This window comes from Morone saxatilis, unplaced genomic scaffold, assembly GCF_004916995.1.
Source record: "Morone saxatilis isolate NCDOM2014 unplaced genomic scaffold, NCSU_SB_2.0 Contig21, whole genome shotgun sequence".
Classification (NCBI taxonomy): domain Eukaryota; kingdom Metazoa; phylum Chordata; class Actinopteri; family Moronidae; genus Morone; species Morone saxatilis.
In genome coordinates, this window is record NW_023339774.1 from 2,661,675 (window position 1) to 2,680,885 (window position 19,211).

Here is a 19,211-nt window from a genome sequence, read left to right on the forward strand (position 1 = left end):
GTCTGGAAAATGTTATAATTTGATTTTATTTAACAAACAAAATGATTTGAATATTGGTATTTTCGGTAAAAGAGACCAAATACCAAATTTAAGTTATATAACTAGTAGTGTAACAAAATTACTAGAGCTCCCTGGCAGTTATTTGTTGCTTGGCAACCGTTATTGATCCTTCCATTAATTGTTGTATTGGAAGTGTTTGTGTGTCTCTGAAAGTTAGACGCCTCCAGTCTGTTCAGACTCAGGATCGTGTCCTCCACCCAAAATTCAATAGGCTGGAGCCTGAGAACACACACACACACACACACACACACACACACACACACACAACACACACACACACACAAAGAAATTCAAGCAGTTGGTGTGAACTCCTGGTTTTTATGTATGTATGTGTTTCTGTGACTGTGTTTTGGGGGGATTTTGGTGTGTGTGTGTGTGTGTGTGTGTGTGTGTGTGTGTGTGTGTTTGCTGGCCCTCCTCTCTCCTTCCTGCTCCTTTAATATTTCATGCCTCCTCTTTGTGATCCTCCTCCAGGCCTCCCAGACCAGGAGGAACCCCGGAGACTCCTCGCAGGATGCTGGCCGCCCCCCCTCAACCCTCCAACCCGGCGCTACAGGCCCAGATCAAACAAGGTAACTACAAAAGGAGGGGGCGCTCGCTTCACACACCCCTCGGGGACCTGAGGGGAGGTTGGGAGGGAGAAGAGGCGGGGATTTGATAATGCAGCCCACCGGCAATAAAACCCACAGAGAGTTATAGAAAAAAACTAAAATATCACAGGAGTAGGCTGCCGCTGTGTCCTCGGCCAGCAGGTCTTTGACATGAGGGTGGAGTTGTTGGAACGTCAGACCTGACTGCAGCTTTGTATCTGTTGAATTGAATTTGTTAATTTTGGAAAACAAAGAAACAGTTTCACATGTTGGGAACTACACAGTTTGACCTCAGTCTGTACTGTAAATGGGGTCATGGGGTTCTGTGCCCCACTCAGTGGAACTTTAAGGGGACATTTTGACACTTCATATTCTTTCACCAACCAACAGTCAGTGTTGGTTCAATTTTTCTCTAACTTTAACCAAATAGCAAGCAGATGTTAATCATAGTGGTGGCAGATAATTTTTGTAACAGTCATTTTGTAATGAATTTTGAAAGCCAGTGACATGGTGGTCCTTGTAATAGGGCCACCAGATCAGAAAATACTCACTGGAAGGCAGGGACAAACGACCAACCAGTGAGTGAGAGGGATTTGTTGGACATTTTAAGGTATGAATATTTCCAGCATGAATCACAGGAAAGAGATTTGATTTTGTATCAAATGCCAATTTTTTACCATGGCCCATTTGTGTCTCCTTACAGAGGCACAAGTACCACATATTGAAAAGGCGCCTAATACAGACGCTAAAGGGTACCTTTGCTTCTGGAAGAGATGCTTCAGGCAAATGACAAAGCAGCATCGGTATTTGACATTAATGGATGAGAACATGTTGGGTTATCCGTAGCCCCAACTTTATGTACAATTTTGAGGAGGCACATGGCATGCACAGGCTCTGTAGGTATGGTATAAGCCCATAACGCACAACTGTAAATAAAACTTTCACTTAGCTTTGAAGCAATACAATTAGAAAGAAAGGAGAATTTCACTTAGTAAAGGTGAAAAAAGTTTTGAGTCTTTCTTTGCAGAGAAAAATCTGCTGTGGTCACTGTAGGGGATGTTTTAACCAGCCGTCACCATCTGCCTACCACACACACACACACGCACACACACACACACAGAGAGCTACCTACCACACTACAACAAGCTCAATACCTACCAAATACACACACCAAAAATCAAGTCACACTCACACATATGCCATGGGTGGCACCCTCGGGTGTTGGGGGAGGCACGGTTTTAGTGCTATTGTCACGCCTTAATAGAGGCCAAGCGTGACAAGCGTGTAGACGTATTCACGCCACACGCCTATTCACCACCATTCAGGGGGAACACTCGGCCCTGACCTATGCTCAGCCAGCTACTCCAACCTTGTGTGTGTGTGTGTGTCAGAGGCTTTGTGCAGGAGAGTGCTGTTAACCCTGCTCACCGTCTCTTTTCACATGGAAATAAATGAGGAGGCCCCTCTAATTTACTGCAGCATTTACAATGAAATGAACAGGCAGTGCTGGGTGTGTGCATAAAGTTTAATACACTTCTCTCACAGTTACTGTTGTACAATCATTTCCACAGTGATGCAGAAAAGGTTTAAAAAAACATCTTTATTTTTCTCTGTTTCGGCCCTTTGTCCACACACTCCCAGCAGTAGTTTTTCCAGGATGCTTCCTCAAGTGGAGGGGAACAAAGGATAAAATCATAAGTCTTATTTCCATAGTTTTTTCATCATGTCTATCACAAATAATAAGGTCGGGGACAGACATTATGGGCCAATTTATGAATTGACAGAAAATTAATTGGCCACTAGTACGGGATCTAATTAACCATTTAAGTATTTTTTCTCAAAAATATGCCAATTATTCCTATGTTCAAGCTTCTCAGTTGTGCGAATTCACTGTTGTTTTTTGTCTTAATAAACTGAATATCTTGGACAAAAACAATCCATTTTAAGATGTCATCTTATTTTTTTTATTTTTCATAGACCAGACAGTTAGTTAAGAAAATATCCACAGGTTAATCAATAATGAAAATGATCTTTAGTTGCAGCCTGACATCCAACTATTTCGGTCTTCTCCTCTTCAGTACAACTGGTTACACAGTACAAATGTTGACATTAACATATTTTCCTGTTGCCATTATGACTGCAGCAGTATAAATTACGGTTGGCCTTGGTTAACAGGTTGCATTTCTATCCTCCAACTAATCACTGTTTTAATGGCACACTATGACAACACAGAATTCTCCACAAGAACACAAAACTGGGTCAGTAATAGCTAGATTGTATAATCGGCTCTCCCAAAAAAAATAATAAATCACAGAGATGATGGTGCTCAGGTCCAAAATCAACACCCTCCATGCACAAATGTGGGTGGCAGAAAAAATAATTTAGTTCAGCAGTCAGTAAATAATTTGGAATAACAGTATACGGCCAGGTTTACATCAATGTTTTTGTGTACTGGCTGAAACCAATGTGAGTTCACCATACATATGATGTCAGCGAATCATCATGTTTTCTGATCTCACTTAATTAAAGCCCCAGGATTGTCATCATTGTACAAAGTTTTTTCCAAAGCCAAACTTTTGTGAGTAATACTACTTTTAAAATATAACTTTCATCCTTCGAGAAAGCCAGTCTGGCCTCCTTTGGTGATCCAGCTGTTAAAAAGAGAATATAAAGAGCTACAGACCTAAAGAAACACTCAACATTCACTCTCTTAAAGATATTAATTTACTAATTAATAAAAACATCATACATTTCTTTACACTTAACAAATTGTACACAATGATGATTTGTTTTAGGTGCAATGCTTTTTTTTCAGGGTTAAAAGCTTTGAGCTTGAACCTGCACCTCGGAGTAAACTACATGGTCAAAAACAGCATGCTTGGACCCAGGCCCAGGAAAAAAATGTGTAATCGTTTATAGAAGAGAAGCATTAGATGGGAAAGAATGAGTGTGCTCTACATACATGTTGGTGGTTTTGGATAGTTTAAGAAAATATTCAATATAACTAGGATTTTTAAAGCTCCCCAAGTTTGTCATGGTTTAATATTTAATTGCAATAGTGAAATTAATCTCGTAACGAGTTTTCCATCTACTATTCCTAGAGTAACATGATTACCTTTTTTATAATTCCTTAGTTTTACTACTTGTCAGGCACTAAATTATCAAGTTAGAATAGGTATCAAAATATCTGCATATATGATTATTTTATAAGGTTACAAAGCCTTTTCTAAAGGGATTTAGAGTAGATGATGCAAAATGTAAAATGATGAATAACATTTAACCTCCTCATACAGCAAATTTTCATTCGAAATATTCGTTTTTTCCGCACCAAAGCTGGCAAAGTACTGTTGACTGCCCTCAGCCATCTTCTCTGTCTATCTTTCAAGTTCTTTCTCTCCTTTTCTTCCTCTTTCTGTCTCTCTTTTCATCTTCACACTGTTGTTCACTGCATGGCTTCAGCCTGCTGCCCGTTCTCTAGAAAAAACCCGTCCCACAAACGCGCTCCCTCTTTAGTATTTCTTTATAACTTTCATTCAGTCTCTTGTTTGTATTTGTGCATTTTTCTTTCACTATTTCTCTCCTTTTCTTGTTTACTTCTTTTCTTTACCACCAACTAATGTAATGTTGCTGTACCTGTTTTCTCTGTTGTGTCTGTGCTATATGTTTTCTCTGTGGTATTTGGACTATTTTATAGACAGTTTTTAGATTTGTACCTGTTGCATTCAGCTGCCTAGCTACTTTTGTGTGAACAATAAGGGTGCTGTCCATGACTGTATTCAAAATAAAATATAATTTTTCTTTTTAAATGTCATTAGTTATTGTATATGTGTAAGATGTGATTTTACTTTTGTGTGAAAAGCTGGGTTGTTTTCTCAAAAATACTCAAATCTTAAATGGGTTCAAATCAGAAACATTATCATTTGATCTTTGAAGGTTTCGGGTTTCCGGCTGTAGCACAAAGAAACATAAAATCTATATGGTTATTACAATTTGAATCCGCACATGATTTTACTTGCAGATTGTTTTTGCAGATATGTTGGTCATCCTTTTTTGAGACAAGGTTCATACTCTTTTTAAAATTGTTTCTCATGAAAACAGGTTGATAAAATGATAATGCCACCGTCTGAGTCCTTCATGTCCCAGTCTGGATGGGTGTTATCTTAACGTATCTGACTTTTATCTAGGAGACTGCAGCTCACATCCTGTTACAGACCTGCAATTATTTTCCTGCTTTTTAAAAAAAAAATTTTATAACCATAACCATGATCTTTCCCTAACCGTAACCAGATCTCAACCATGGTTTATTCACCATAACCACTATTTTCCCCTAACTTTAAGCACATCATGGTTGCCATGGTGCAGATATTGAAGGAGTTTTAAAAGCTTCGGTGCGGAACGTTAAACAACTGTGCCACTGAATGTAATGCAGGTTTTTACAGAATCGTCTAATAGTAATGTTCTTGTTTTGGGTTGAGTCCAGGGCTTGTTTTTTTTTTAAGACTTAAAGATTAAGATTTAATCCATATGGTATCCATGTTATACCTGCTTTTTTTCGAATAGGGCTTATTGAGTTTGACACAACCCAACATGAGTGCATTTGTGTAAAGCAAACTTTTATGTATTTTTAATTAGTTTTTTAATACTTCTTTACCTGTGATGGCTTCCTTTTTTCTTTGTTTTTGTATTTGTATTTTCATTTTGTGTGTTGTAAATACATTTTCTTCTTCCCTGCTTCCTGACTACTTGTATTCTCTCTGTTGTTATTGTATATATTTATATCTTCCTAACCTATTCTTTTCTTCTTGACTACTTCTCTCCTTCTCTTCCTTTACAAGCTGCTGTAGCTGCCACAGCCAGTGCTGTTACTACTGCTACTGCTGGGGCTCCGGGGGCCCCCGGGGGCCTTCCTCAAGGGGCCCCTGGCTCCCCCAGCCCCGGCCCTGCTTCTCATAACATCCCCTCAGTCAACGAAGGTACAGACTGAACTGACGGGTACCACTTAGGGAAAGTCTCGCAGCCATACTCTTTGTTTTCAATTTCTTATCTTTGTCTTTGGAGATCTGCTTCCTAGATCTCCTTTCCTATCTTCCTTCCTTTTGTCCTTTCTCTTGTTCCTTCTCTCCTTCCCATCTGTATTTTTATATTTGTATTTTTTCCCTCTCCTCCTCCCTCTTTACTTCTCTCTCCTAATGCCATCACAATTCTTCACCTTCCCTGTCTTCACTCCATCAGTTATTCATCTTCCCACCCTGTTTCTCTCCTTTGGTCTCGTCACCTCATTTCTCTTATCTTGCGTCAGTCTTGTTTTTTCCCGCAGCCAATGTTAGGTTTTCATCTCAGGTGTTTAGCTCCAGATTTTTTTGTCTTTGTCCTTGTTTTGGTCTACAGCTCTGTTTGTTTAACTGTCTGTCCGTCATAGCTGTGTTCAGTCCACTTTCAAAACAGTCAGCTGAAGAAATTGATAGTTTTAGGTCTCCAAATTTAAATGCTGCCAAACACTTGACGTCACTGGAACTGTGATGTGATTTGGTCATTGGAAATTAAATTAGCCTTGCAATATTTGCAAGAGCTAGCAGTTTTCCTTGCTCCCCAACAATTTTCTAAAATATGGACAATTGAAAGATGGTGCATAAAATAAGTTTTAAAAGTTAAAAAAAAAAAATCTGACCACAATAATCATAACAAATACGCCACTGAAGGCTATTGGAATTGTCTGAAATGTAAGCAATTGTTTTTTTTTTTTTAAACCCAAGTTAATTAAACTGGCAGGCACCCAGGATGAGTTTTTTAGGGCAGCAAAATTTGATGAGTCAAAGAGCTGTGTCATCTGCAAACAAGAGGACTTTTCTGATTTGATGTATTTGAGAGTGCATTGACCACAGTACCTTTTCCCTTGTCTTTTGTCTCTTTTTAGTTGTTGGCAGTATTGTGCAAATCCTACCCTGTTTTTTCTGTCTCTAAATCTACCTGTCTGTCTGAATGTGTCCATGTGTCTCGACGTTTCAGTGTCTCTGTGCTCACTGTTTGCATGCTTGCTATTTCCACCTGATGGAATGGGGAGTGTGTCACTGGGGGAAAAAACTATTTGACCGGACTAAATTTAAAACTGTTTAATTGACTGAAATTTTCCCTTGTTTGACATTTAGCCATTTTCAGATCCATTTATACTGTACTCATAAACCGTTAAGAGGGATACATAGCAAAAGTTGCGTTTTGAAGTTAAAAAAAGAATGATTTTTGTATCAGTCATTTTAAGTTTTACTGTAAATGAACTAAAGTGTAATCATTGTAACTTACAATTGGATTCTTCCTGGTGTCCCTCACAGAATCGAATGCTGGTTTTTATTTGTAATACATTTTTACTTTATTTTAACAGGATGTTGGCTTTTACCATGGAGGCTTGTTGCCCCATCCACCCAATGAATGTGCTCTCATGTTATTTAAACTCTTCCACATTTGTGGTTTCTATAGGAAAAATAAAGTGCCTTTCAAAGCTTATAACTTTAGCTTTAGTGTACAATTTTCACGGACTAAAACAAGTCAGGATTATTTTTATTTAGTTTTATAGTGGGAAAACAGCAAGCTTGCACACAGATGCTCATCCTTCCCAGTAGGCCACACTAGGCCAAAAATGTAGAACTAAAATTCCCTCTAATGTTCTGTTGGGATAAACAGCAACTGTAAGCAAAATGTAGAGCTTTTGTATTGTTTATTCCCACAACACTGACCTGCAGAAACCTTATTATCATTGTCAATGATTTAATATTGTCATTATTTTTAGTAGTAGATTCAGGAATAGTTAGTAGAGGTAGTAGCAGCAGCAATGATGGGAAAGAAAGCCTGCATGTTTTCTGCTCCAGCCACTTGGAATAGTCTGCAGAAGGAATTTAAAGCAACATGTAAGATTTCAGTTTGAGTTAAAGTTCCAGAGTGCAGTTCACTTAAACACCACTGTCGTGAATATAAACATGTGCATTTGTCATGATTACTTATGATAAAAAACTAGCAAGTCAACAGCTTTGCTAATACAGCCAAACATCAAGTAAGTGCGACAAGACATAGCAAGCCAGCTAATATAACTAGTCCAACAGGAAGAAGGCCAGCTCGCCCTCTGTCTACAGCCTTCACCAATCTCTCAACAACGGCTCAAAAGCTAGTCTGAAATTAATTTTTGTCCAGCCTCTTCTTGGTCACTTTATACTTTACTCATCTTAACATATTCGCCAATGCCGCAATGTCCATAAAGGCTGCTGAGCCCTGTTTTATTGCCTCTTGCCTGAAAACGGTGGTCTAACATTAAGCTCCCAGTCCTGGTAGTAGGGGTAAATAACCTACATAGTAACAGCGTCTACATTTAAGAAAAGGTTACCTTACTGTCCATCAGGATACTTTAAATCACAGAGAGTTAAGGCGGTGGACAGAAAATATGATCCAATTTCACCAAAATCAGTGACATATCTGCTGCTGTGTGACTACGTGCTGTAAAGCGTTACGCACCAACAAAGTTACATAATACAGGAAGAGGCATATGGGGTGCTGAATGGGAATTACAGAGGCACAATTCACCCTACTACAAGTCAGTGTAGCATTAGGAAGCTGTTATTTTGAGGTAGAAAAGTTACATAATGTAAAACAGTAAAAGTAATAGCAGAAGCGGCTATTAGCAGCACCAGCAGTAGTGGAAACACCAACACGAATATCTGTTCTTAGCAGCAAAAGTATTAAATGTAGTTTGCTGTAAAAGGTAAGGAAAGCAGAAATCCAAAAGCGTGGCTCTAAGGAAAGGCTATCATTTAACATCAACTTGATTTCAACACTTCTGGATTCTGGTGAAATGTTGAAGCATGGTCTGCCGTATCATGTTGGTATCACGACCCATCTTCTGTTTAGTAGCTCAAGAAAAAATAGGAGATAGCAGAGGAGCTTCCTGGGTCAGAAGGTGACCTGACTGGGTTTCTGTTCTTCCTCAGCATGAGTTTGCCTCACAGTTTGAGGCAAAAAATTAGGGACCAGTCTGAACAGAGAATAAGGATTTAATTAAAAGTATTGATAGTGGTGGTGGAAGGAAAAGTTTTGAATTTGATTTTAGGAGCTAATGTAATGAAATTATTCCAATTTATGTTTTATACATTTGAGGTTTCTGCAAGACAGTGTTGCAACTAGAGGTTGACTGATTATTCTTTTCTGATAATACTGAGACAGTTTTGCTTATTGGTGGACAGATGTCAAATATTTGTTGTATGTTTTTTGAGATATTGATTACCACAAATCTGTCAACCTCTACATAGAATATTCCTGAATACACAGTATGTTTGTAATACACTTAACAGTTTGAGTTTTTCCTGTGTATTTCAATGGCGGAGGTAAGTTTACATGGTGCCCTAGGCAAAGAAATTTGTATGGAATTTCTTTCCTGCTTAAACGCAATTCAGTGTCAGTGCATTTCACATACATGCATCTTTTCTGGAAACCATATATTGAACCAATATATGTGAATGAGGACCTTGGTTTATGTTGAGTATCTGCGAATAAACATTTCAGTCCATTCTCCGTCACAGACATGTACAAACTGGTGTACATTTCTCTCGTGTTTGGTGTAAAATATAAATATGTGCCATTGTTTTTGGCTCAGACTGATACAGCCGGATTTGAGCCCTGTTAAAGCGATACCAAGACATTTTGAATGTTACTTTTCTTCATCAGTCACTCAGGATAATGCAACTGAGATAAAGAGTTATGCACCTATGTCATTTATTCTGAAAACCCACAAGGTTTCTTAAAGTTTTTCTCTATTTTTCAAGTAAAATCTCCCACACATTGTACTGTTCCTGAATGAAATGAAACACACTTTCATCATGCCAAGGTATCGTTATGAGGCTTTTGTCGATCCACCTGGCAGTGCTGTATATCTGTTGTTTACCTGTTTAATGCCATCAAACATACTCAGGCTCTGGTTAGCAGAAATAATAACTTTGCTCTAACCAAGAACACGAATATTAGTCAATAATATTCCCATTCTGTATTTTACTGTTAGTGTGTGAGGACTGTATAAAGTACAAAGTCAAATTGTGTGAAGTGTGTGTGTGTGTGTAAGGATGTGAAAACCTTACTGCTGTCGTATGGAAACACGTTTTTTCAGCCTTAAGAGGAACATTATTTAAATGCGAATAATTTAACAGTATGGGAAATGTTCTGATTTCCTTTTTGTAACTTGAAAAGAAGTCATACCTGATCGAGATCAGTCTTAGTCTGCAGTGTGTTCAAGTGAAACTTTTAACAAAAGATGTAAAGAGACGCAAAATGTTTGTCAGCACTTTCCACCATGATTGTGGTATCAGGTGGTTTATCTAAAACCTTGGTCCATTAGCAAGCGATCTTGGCATTAACACTCCAAAAACAAGCAACATCATCAGCATTTTGCATTCAGTTTGTTTTGTCTCAACACTTTCAAATTGTCTGGTTTAACACAAAACAAAGGTTTTTATGTGATAGCAGTGAGGTTTGTGTGGGAGCACGTGACAGTTTTCGAAATATAGGACCATCCACTGGCCCTCCCTGCAGTCTTTTTTGACTGTGTGTGTGTGTGTGCGCAGGATGGAGCCAGCTGGCAGCCATGCACTGCGTGATGCTCCCTGACCTCCTGGGCCTGGACAAGTTCAGACCTCCTCTGCTGGAGATGTTGGCGAGGAGATGGCAGGACCGCTGTCTGGAGGTAACACACACACACCGTATGCACAGCTCCATGCTAATGCTGCATTCACAGGGATTCAGACAGACGGACAGCACCTCCCTCATAGCACAGAAAAACAAACAAACATTCCGATGATATGAAGGGTGCAAACCTACACGCAACAATTATGTTACTATGTGATGGTCATGATGTGAATGTAATTGGTTTAAAATAATTCTATTGCTTATAAGTTTTATACATGTTTTCTTCGTGTTGTGGGACATCGGTTTTTAAATTCTGTCAAGTGAGATATTTCACTTTACATGATCAATGCGTCACCATTACGCTGCCAGTATGCCTGCGGGCACCGGCCTCACCTAATTTTACCATCCTGCTCCACTAACATGACATCAGGTTTGCTGTCAACTGTTTGCCTCAACTCATGTGAATGCAGCATAAGGCTTTCAGGCTAACCCTGTCTTCTAAGAATGACATTTATCATACATAATGTTGACCCGGAGTACAAGATGAGGAAACAAAATGTTTTAAATATGAATGTTTATATTGAAATCTATCTGTAAATGTAAAAGAACCCAACTTGACGTCTAACATGGCTGCTCACTCAAAGACCCACTATAGATCACTGAAGAAGAAGAATGATCAGAATAGTCATAACTCGATTCTTTGCTGTTTTAGGTGCGAGAAGCAGCACAAGCTCTCTTATTGGCTGAGTTAAGAAGGATTGGCCAATCAGGACGTAAGGACACCATTGACATGTGGGCTCCCTACCTGCCTCAGTATGTGGATACTGTCAGCTCCCGTAAGTACCTCACGCTACTTTAGTTCTGAGAGAAAGAGAGACAGAAAGAAACCAGTTTTTCTGTTGGTTCTTAGTGGTTTTTAATGTCACACAATGACGGTATTTGTATACAGCTTTTTATTTCAGAAAAACAGAGCAGAATTTTTTTTCATGAAAACGTATCTCAGAATTGTGAGATAATTAACCCATTATTTTAGAAAACATACAGAAAAACAGGGCAAATATTTATTTTTTTAAGTGTCTACCCCCCCATATATATCCATCTGTCTATGGATACATATTCTCTATCCAAATCTTTTTTTCTCTCAGTCTGTCTTCTGTATATTCCCTGGTCTCTCCCCCTGTCTATAGTTAGACCTTCTGATGGGAAGAAAGGTGAATCTCCACCTTCTTTTACTAGAAACAGCCTTCTAAAATGCTGTGTGTGTGTCCGTGTGAGTGTATTTGGGAGTCGCCCTGTGGTTGGTGAGGATGCTGGGGGTTTCTCAGGGGAACTGTTGCCATGGAAACGGGCACCGGTCAGTGTTGTGTTACCACAGCAGTACCGCAGGCGGGGGGAGGGTGTGGGGAGGGAGTGATGGGCCGGTGACCTCGGGGGAATGAGGGAGGATGGAGGGGGGAGGGAACAGAGACAGAGAGAGAGAGATAGAGCGAGGTTAAAGGGTCATTGAATTTGATCTGTGTGCTGCACAGCAGGACTGGAACAGACAGTAAGATGACTCCTGCTGGTCCTGGAAATCCTGGAATATCATGGGAAAGTCGGGAATGTGTTGAATCCTCTGGAGAAGTTCTTTGAACTTGAAGCTGTACTCTAGGTGTGTCTATTGTGAAACACAGAATATGTCATTTCCACACATTTTGGACTCAAAACCATCCTTTTCCCTTTCTGTAAAACAGGGTGCGTCAACCTTCTCTGTTCTGGGACCCCATGTTTTGGTCCCAAAATTCTACTGACCCCCCCTACCGTCACATAAAAACTGCTGGTCTACTTTTGCCCTGAAGCGAACCAGCACTAGCAGCAGTAACATTGCTCGAAGCTTCATATTCGAAGGTTAAACATGTTGTCTCTGTATCACAAAGCGTAGTGTCCGAGGTCCACAGGGCTCCAATGAGTCTATTAAGAGGAGGGTGACAGATATTTTCCCCTAACATTAGGACCAGGCCTGTTTTTATTCATTGTTTTTTTTCCCATCAACACTAACGTTTTTAGCTTGTTCACTAACTGGGAATTCACTTCAGACGTTCAATGTCACTATTGTGAAAGCTCTACTGAAGCATCCATCCATTCAGTCCACAGCAACTCTGACCTCCATTACAGCTTCATTGTTCTCAGAGGCAGCTGTACACAGCACCTGAGGAGCTGAGAGGACAGCGGCAGGACTAATTGTCTTCACCAGGCAGAGAAACGTCGAACATTTACTGCAAAAAAATAGTTAGAAAAATAGGCTTCGTAAGCCTTCATCAATCATTAGAGATATATAAGTTAATAAGTCCACTACACATAGACAGCAGGAGATTTGTATTATTTGAGCAACAAAACAAAAACAAAAACAATAGACTCGGAAAATTGTAATTGTATTTAGCCTCTCACTCAGATCGCCTACATAAACCTGACTATTTAGCCTGTTATTGGTTCATGGGAATAAACACTTGTTAGGACCAGGGTGCAGCGATGGTGCCCTTGCCAAACAGTGTCAGGAGGACTTGTGTTGGTTGAGTATTTGCATATGGGGGGGACAACTGCTAGCTTGTTTACATTTGTACCAGGTTAGGGTTAGGGTACCTTGCCCTTTTTTAATATTCAGTAAGTTGTTAGCACGGAGGTTGTTGTTGTTTCACGTAGTGGCGGGGAAGGACACTTCCTGTGAGGCAGACTATACCATACTATATACTGTACTGTACATTGCAACACTTCTCACACACCCACTCCTTCCACCCACAGTGTCCTTCACATGGGGGCAATGAGTGTAACATAAGTGCAGTGATAGGACTTATTTCTCACTGTTGACACTGTCATCAAATAGTCTCTCCCTCTGTCTCTGTCTCTCTATCTCTGGCTCTTGCTCTCGCTCTCTCTCTCTCTCCATCAGCGGAGTGGTTGCTGTTTGAAGGAAGACACCTGTATTTATCCATTAGCTTTTAGTGCTGAGGAAATGTCACAGAGTCAGTGACGTCCCACTGTCGCAGCGTGGGGCTGACGACCGCACAACACACACAAACACATACACAAAGCAGTGCCTATGACCTTTCAGCTCTCCTGGAAGTGTTTAAAAGGCTTTAACACAAAGGAAACAGGCCAAACTGGAGTTGTTAACCTGCCCTTAGAGAGAGAGAGAGAAAGAGAGAGAGAAAAGTAGTGTCCACTCCGTTTTTATCATCACTCCTGTGTCTAATTAGCTGCTTTTTTTTTACCTTAAAGGAGCTGGTCAAACGTTCTTATTAGCTTTCTCTCTGAGAGTGAGATGAGGACACTGACAATCTCATGTTTGTGTGTTAAGTACGGAACTGGACTAAGGACGTGGTTAGTCTAGCTTAGCATTAAGACCATTAACATACATTAGTGGACAGAGCCGCCAATGCGAAGTACTTTAAACCTGCATTCTTTCTAATGGCCAGCAGAGGACAGCTCCACTGGCTGCACGAAAAAGTCTGATAGTATTGAGCCTTATGGAGAAAGTAGCCTTTCCGACTTGATTCATTGGCTCAGTTTCCTAATGAGTTTATAGTCTCAATCTCTAGTTTCAAAACTTCTTCCATACATTATTGTGTATGTAAATGATGGTTCCATTCAGGGTAAAATTAATATTAAAGCAGGCTATGTTTTTGGGCGTGGATACCTTGTGACTGACAAGTCATTCTTAGTGAGTCAGTCCAGTCCAGCTCAACACACCAACCTCTGATAAAACTGGCTGCGCTGATCAAATATGAATCAAAATTCTGTTACTGCATTGCCCATTTCTCGCTTAAAATATTTCCGAAACCTATTATTTTGTACTGTTAAACTAGAATATGTGTCCACTATTGTTTCCTGCTACGAACGCATTGAAACCAAGGCACGGCTAATAAGCTCAACTTGCAATATGTCAGTGCTGAGGGCTACAAATACCTTGGTGATCCATAATTGCCAAACTTGATGCTTCAGGTTCACACCTAGGTTCACCACTCTCCATAGCTCTGTTTAAAGTTTAAAAATCAACTACCAACACCTCTAAAGCTTCAAACACCAAACTGTTTCTTAGCGAACAACAGCCAGGAGCAGCGACCGTATCTTGGCACCCTGTGGTAGCTGAACATGCTGCACAGAAGCACTAACAAACAATAAAACATGAGCATGAAGCTTTAATCTTCTTTGGGGTGGAAGACTTCCAGAGCAGCAGGTAGGGGGACAAAAGGGAGCAGTGGAGGCCCGGGAGAGAGCCTGTGAGGCTGGGCAGGGAGAAAGAGTCCACCTGGTGTGTGTGTGTTTGGGGGGGTGTGGGGGGTGTACACACACTTCACACTCTCATATTCACACACACTTGATTAAACAAAGTCCCCAGCATTGTTCACACTCACACACACGCATGAACACACACAGTTTTAAGGGTCAAACTGTGTGTGTGTGTGTGTGTGTGTGTGTGTGTGAAGCAGCTGTTTCTTTGATCACTGAACAGCGGTCACCATTTCCTCTCTCTCTCCTCTGTCTGTAGTTTGTTCTCTGCCTCGGTCACCCAATCCCGTCTACTCGGTAACCTGCTGCTGTTAAAGATCCGCCTCTTCCTCTTCTCCACTCCTTTCTTGTCATCCTCTCCTCCTCCTCCTCCTCCTCACCTTTTTCTTCTTTTGCATGTGTCTCTCACCTTTCTTCCTCTTTCTCCTCCCTCTCTCCCCCTCTCCCTGTCTTTCACTTCTTGACCTCGGCTCCTTTTCCTCACTTCCCCCTCTTCATCTCTCCTGCTCCTTCCCCTTCTTCTATTCCTCCTCACTCTTCTTACTTTTCCTCTCTCCAGTTTTGTTTTGTTTGTTTCTTTCTATCCTTTTTCTTTACCCTGCCTCCTTTCCGTCTTTCCGTACTTCGCTTTTCCTTTCTTCCTTCTTTGCTGAGTAGCCTTAATTTCTCCTCTATATATATGTATCCTCTGTATGTTCTTATATAATATCATATTCTATGAAGCCACTTTTGTTAAAATGTATATAACAATAAAATAAAAACTTTAACATAAAAGAAAATTTAACATAAAAAGGAGCCAGTTGGCAAGGAGTGGCAGCACACTGAAACAGGTCAGAGGTTTTAATCATATCGAAAAATAATATTAGCCTGATACATATCTGAAATATGTGGTGGGAAGTTTTCAATTTCAATATTACACATGCTAAAAGGAAACTTTTAGTAAAAGAATTTTACAAGAAAAAACATGAAATAAAAATGTTCCATTAAATATTTTAGGAACAGTTCTGAAAATTAACATTGCAATAAATAATAAAAATACAGAAAAGAAACAAAAGATCCAAAAAAAAGATTGAAGCTGAAAGAGAGGAAGGAAGAACAGGAAGTACGCGTTGTAAACCGGAGGAGAGAGAGAGCAACAGACAGAAGAGAGGAGCATGAGATCCTGGAGGTTAACAAGGCATGCTGGGAGCTATGTGTCATGGCTGACATGACAAGCTTGACCTTGGAGCAGGGCAGAACGCCTTCTCCTCCTACCCCCCTACTCCCCCCCTGTCATCTGCCCCTCCTCCACCTCCCTCTTTCTTCTTTTTTCCTTCAGCTCCTACATCTCTCTCTTTCCCATTCCCTCACCCAGAACAGTTGAGTTATAGGCCCAGCCTGTGTGTGTCTGGGTGTGTGTGTGTCTAAGATAAACCACCACGAACAACACATGCAGACCAGAATTAGACAAATCTGCACAGTGGTTTATTTTATAGCTCATCTACAGCAATCTATCAGGAATGTACAGAATATTGGTGTGTTGTGCACCTCACAGTTTACATCAAGTGCTGCAGCTGGAGGTAGTATGTCCTTTATGTAGGCAGGTGGAAAGTGATTTGAGTGTTTTAGATGCTTAACCCTAACCATACGTTAACCAAAGTTTATTTGCAGTAACTCACATTTTTCCCTAACCTTAACCACATCGTAGTTGCCATGCACAGATATTGTGAGAAGAAAAATGAAAATAATTTCTGCATTTACCATAATCCTGGGCAATTCAGTCCTGCATGTGGTCAGGGTTAGGCTACTAAAAACTTGATTGGATTGAGCGAATTCTCAGCTGAAACGATGTATGTGCGAGTACCATCAGAGTAAAACGTGTGATTATCCGTACCTAAATATAGTCCTCAATTTATCAATCAATCCAGATCAATTTCAGGCTTTAATGAACAACTTCCTGTTTAAGCACCGCCCATGTCCGGTTTACACCCTACAGATACCAGTACAGATAATTTAGTTGGTTGAACAGATAAAGATAATGGCATCCTCGCTCATACCTACTAAAAACACATGCTTTGAGTTGTCTAAACATAACAATAAAAGCATGTATCATGCTTTAGGTGCCAGGAGTAGATACTGTAGGAAGAGAAATAAAATACAGGTACTTTCATTTAAAACATTCAGAGCACAAAAAGCTTGAAAATGGGGAGCAAAAGGCAAAGGTACAAGACTGCGTACATAACTATAACTATTCATTTAGTGAATGAACTACTCATCCCATAAAGCATCGGTTGAGAGCGATAGTGTTTGTAGAAAAATCAGATGGTCTTTTTGTCCAATCACAGCGAAGCATCAGTTATGTTTTTAATTAAGTTCAATTAAGTTTTTATCACTTTAACGTTTGAGACGGATAATCAACAACCATGCTGTGTATCGGCCTTCTGTCAGTGTGTGTGTGTGTGTTTGTGTGCGCGCGTGCGTGTGTGTGATATAAAGCTGTACAGGGTCATTATGTTGAGCTGTCAGCAGTGTGTGTGAGCAGGTTAATTGGAACATGGAGCACAATGTTAACCGGGATTAATCAATGTAATTACACAGTGTAATTACAGTTTTTTATTTTTATTTTTTTATTGGTGCGTTCAGGGTCTCCTTGTGAGCTTGTGTGTGATGGTTGTGTTATTGCTGTTATCTTTTTGAAATTAGCTTTTTTTAGCTGATGTTTTCTCACACAGGGAAACACTGTGAGACTCTGTGTGTGTGTGTGTGTGTGTGTGTGTGTGTGTAATTCATTAATTAGGCTGTTTTCCCAGAGATTAGCCCAGTGTAGGCTCTGTTACCTCCAGTCGCTTCATTCATTAGCGCAGCGTCATTCATTAACCCAGCTGCTAATGAAAAGCCACTCTTAATTGCCAATGAAGAGATAAGGGCTAAATGAAAACACTAAATATAGAGAGTGCAGCTGTGTGTGTGTGTGTGTGTGTGTGTGTGTTTCCATTAATTCTCTAGATAATGAGGAGGCCCAATAAACCTTTATTAGCTGCTTAACCAGGACAGTTAGCCTGATAATAAGGATCAACACAGAAACCTGTTGTGATGAGCTCACTAACAACACACACAAACAGCCCGACATTGAACATCAACTGTTTATCTCTCTCTCTCCTCAGCTGGGTCGACCACTGAGCCCTCCCCTCCAGCCCCGCCTCCTCCTGAGGCTCAGCAAATAGAAACTAAGGCGCCTGAGGAGGAAATGGACGTCACGGATGATGACATCACAGCAGGTAAGGCCAAAAAATATAATGTTTTTAAAAAGGCTTACTTAGTTTACTTTGTGTAACGTAATGTAATCCGATCCAATTACTAATTACCTGTTGTAAAACATAGTCACTGACCTAGTCCACAAAGTACCACAATATTAAAGTAACGGTACTTGACTACTTTTCATTACTTTCTGATTACCTCAACACCAAATATGTAAATTCCCCATGACCTCTATGCAAGATTTTTACAATGTGATACAATTTTAAACCAACATTAAAGCTATACTTACAGTAGGTACTTTTGTTATCAGAAGGCTTTCATAGTTCTCATACAACATTGTAAATCACATCTTGACAGCACCATAGTGTGTTATGTCAGGAAGAAAATCTGACCGTATAAAGACAGTATGAAAACATTAAATTAGTCATCGCTATAAAAACACAGGCAGCACAGGGTTGTCACTTGTGAAATAACCGTGCTTTTTAAGTGCCGCTGTTGAAAACTGAATTTGAACTTTGCTGGAGATGCTGTCTGACTGCGATCCAACCCTTCCTAACATCAACAGTGACATATGAGGCTGCTGTATGATACCATGTAAAATATCGCACTGCACTTGCACTGCTCAGGAAATGACATAAACACCTGGAAGGCTGGTGACAAAGAGGAACTACCTGCCTGATGGTGATCTGGTGTTGGATTTCTGTGCCAGTGGGCTCTCCATACCAAACAGCATGTTCCAGCAGCAGTAGTTCATATGTTTACCTGGTACCACAACATGCTGGCATCAGACTGATATCATTACCATTATCATGAATAATGGGCGACATTTAATTGGTTGTATCCCGTGTAGTGTGTCACATTGGAAGACTGCCGATATTGAAACTGCTGAAAAAGTGGTGAAACAAAATTACGTTGTTAGTTCTGTCAGGTTGGAACAGTGAAATTGGTTCAAGGTGCTATACCGATTACCAAGTCGTGACAGACGGCAAGCTCTGATTGGTTCGGGGTCCAACATACAGTCTACCATGTCTTTCGGCCACAGCAGGAATTTGTGACTGATTTATGACTATCTCAGAGGGCAAAAATACTGTGCACTCCACTGCCTGTATTAGTACAGGGTGAGGAGCTGGAGTCAGTTGAGGATATTCCACATCTTATTAAAGATCGAAAATGACTTAATCATGTCTGAAAGCAACTTGTGCTGTTCACATTTCACCTTAAAGTTAGTGTGAAATATTTGAGGTAGAAAGCAGAGGCATAATTTTCCCCAGTGAGCTGTGGAGCCACATCTGCTTTCATATAAGGAACATTAAAAACTCATTTATCATTTATGTGGCGTTGAATTTGGGAGTCTTGCTCTGGTGACTCTGAATATAGGTTAATCATAGTGTGTGTGTGTGTGTG

General features: G+C 40.2%; 1 protein-coding gene across 2 annotated transcripts in view; it reads left to right on the forward strand.

The window, feature by feature from the left end:
- Nucleotides 1-19,211, forward strand: part of LOC118332366 (WD repeat-containing protein 7) — a 141,759-nt gene that overhangs the window by 67,231 nt on the left and 55,317 nt on the right. For both annotated transcript variants that reach the window (XM_035667609.1, XM_035667610.1), the window contains exons 19-22: nt 535-632; nt 10,244-10,362; nt 11,017-11,140; nt 17,714-17,827. In XM_035667609.1, the coding sequence (XP_035523502.1) occupies nt 535-632; nt 10,244-10,362; nt 11,017-11,140; nt 17,714-17,827 (455 nt within the window). The remainder of the gene's footprint in view (nt 1-534; nt 633-10,243; nt 10,363-11,016; nt 11,141-17,713; nt 17,828-19,211) is intronic.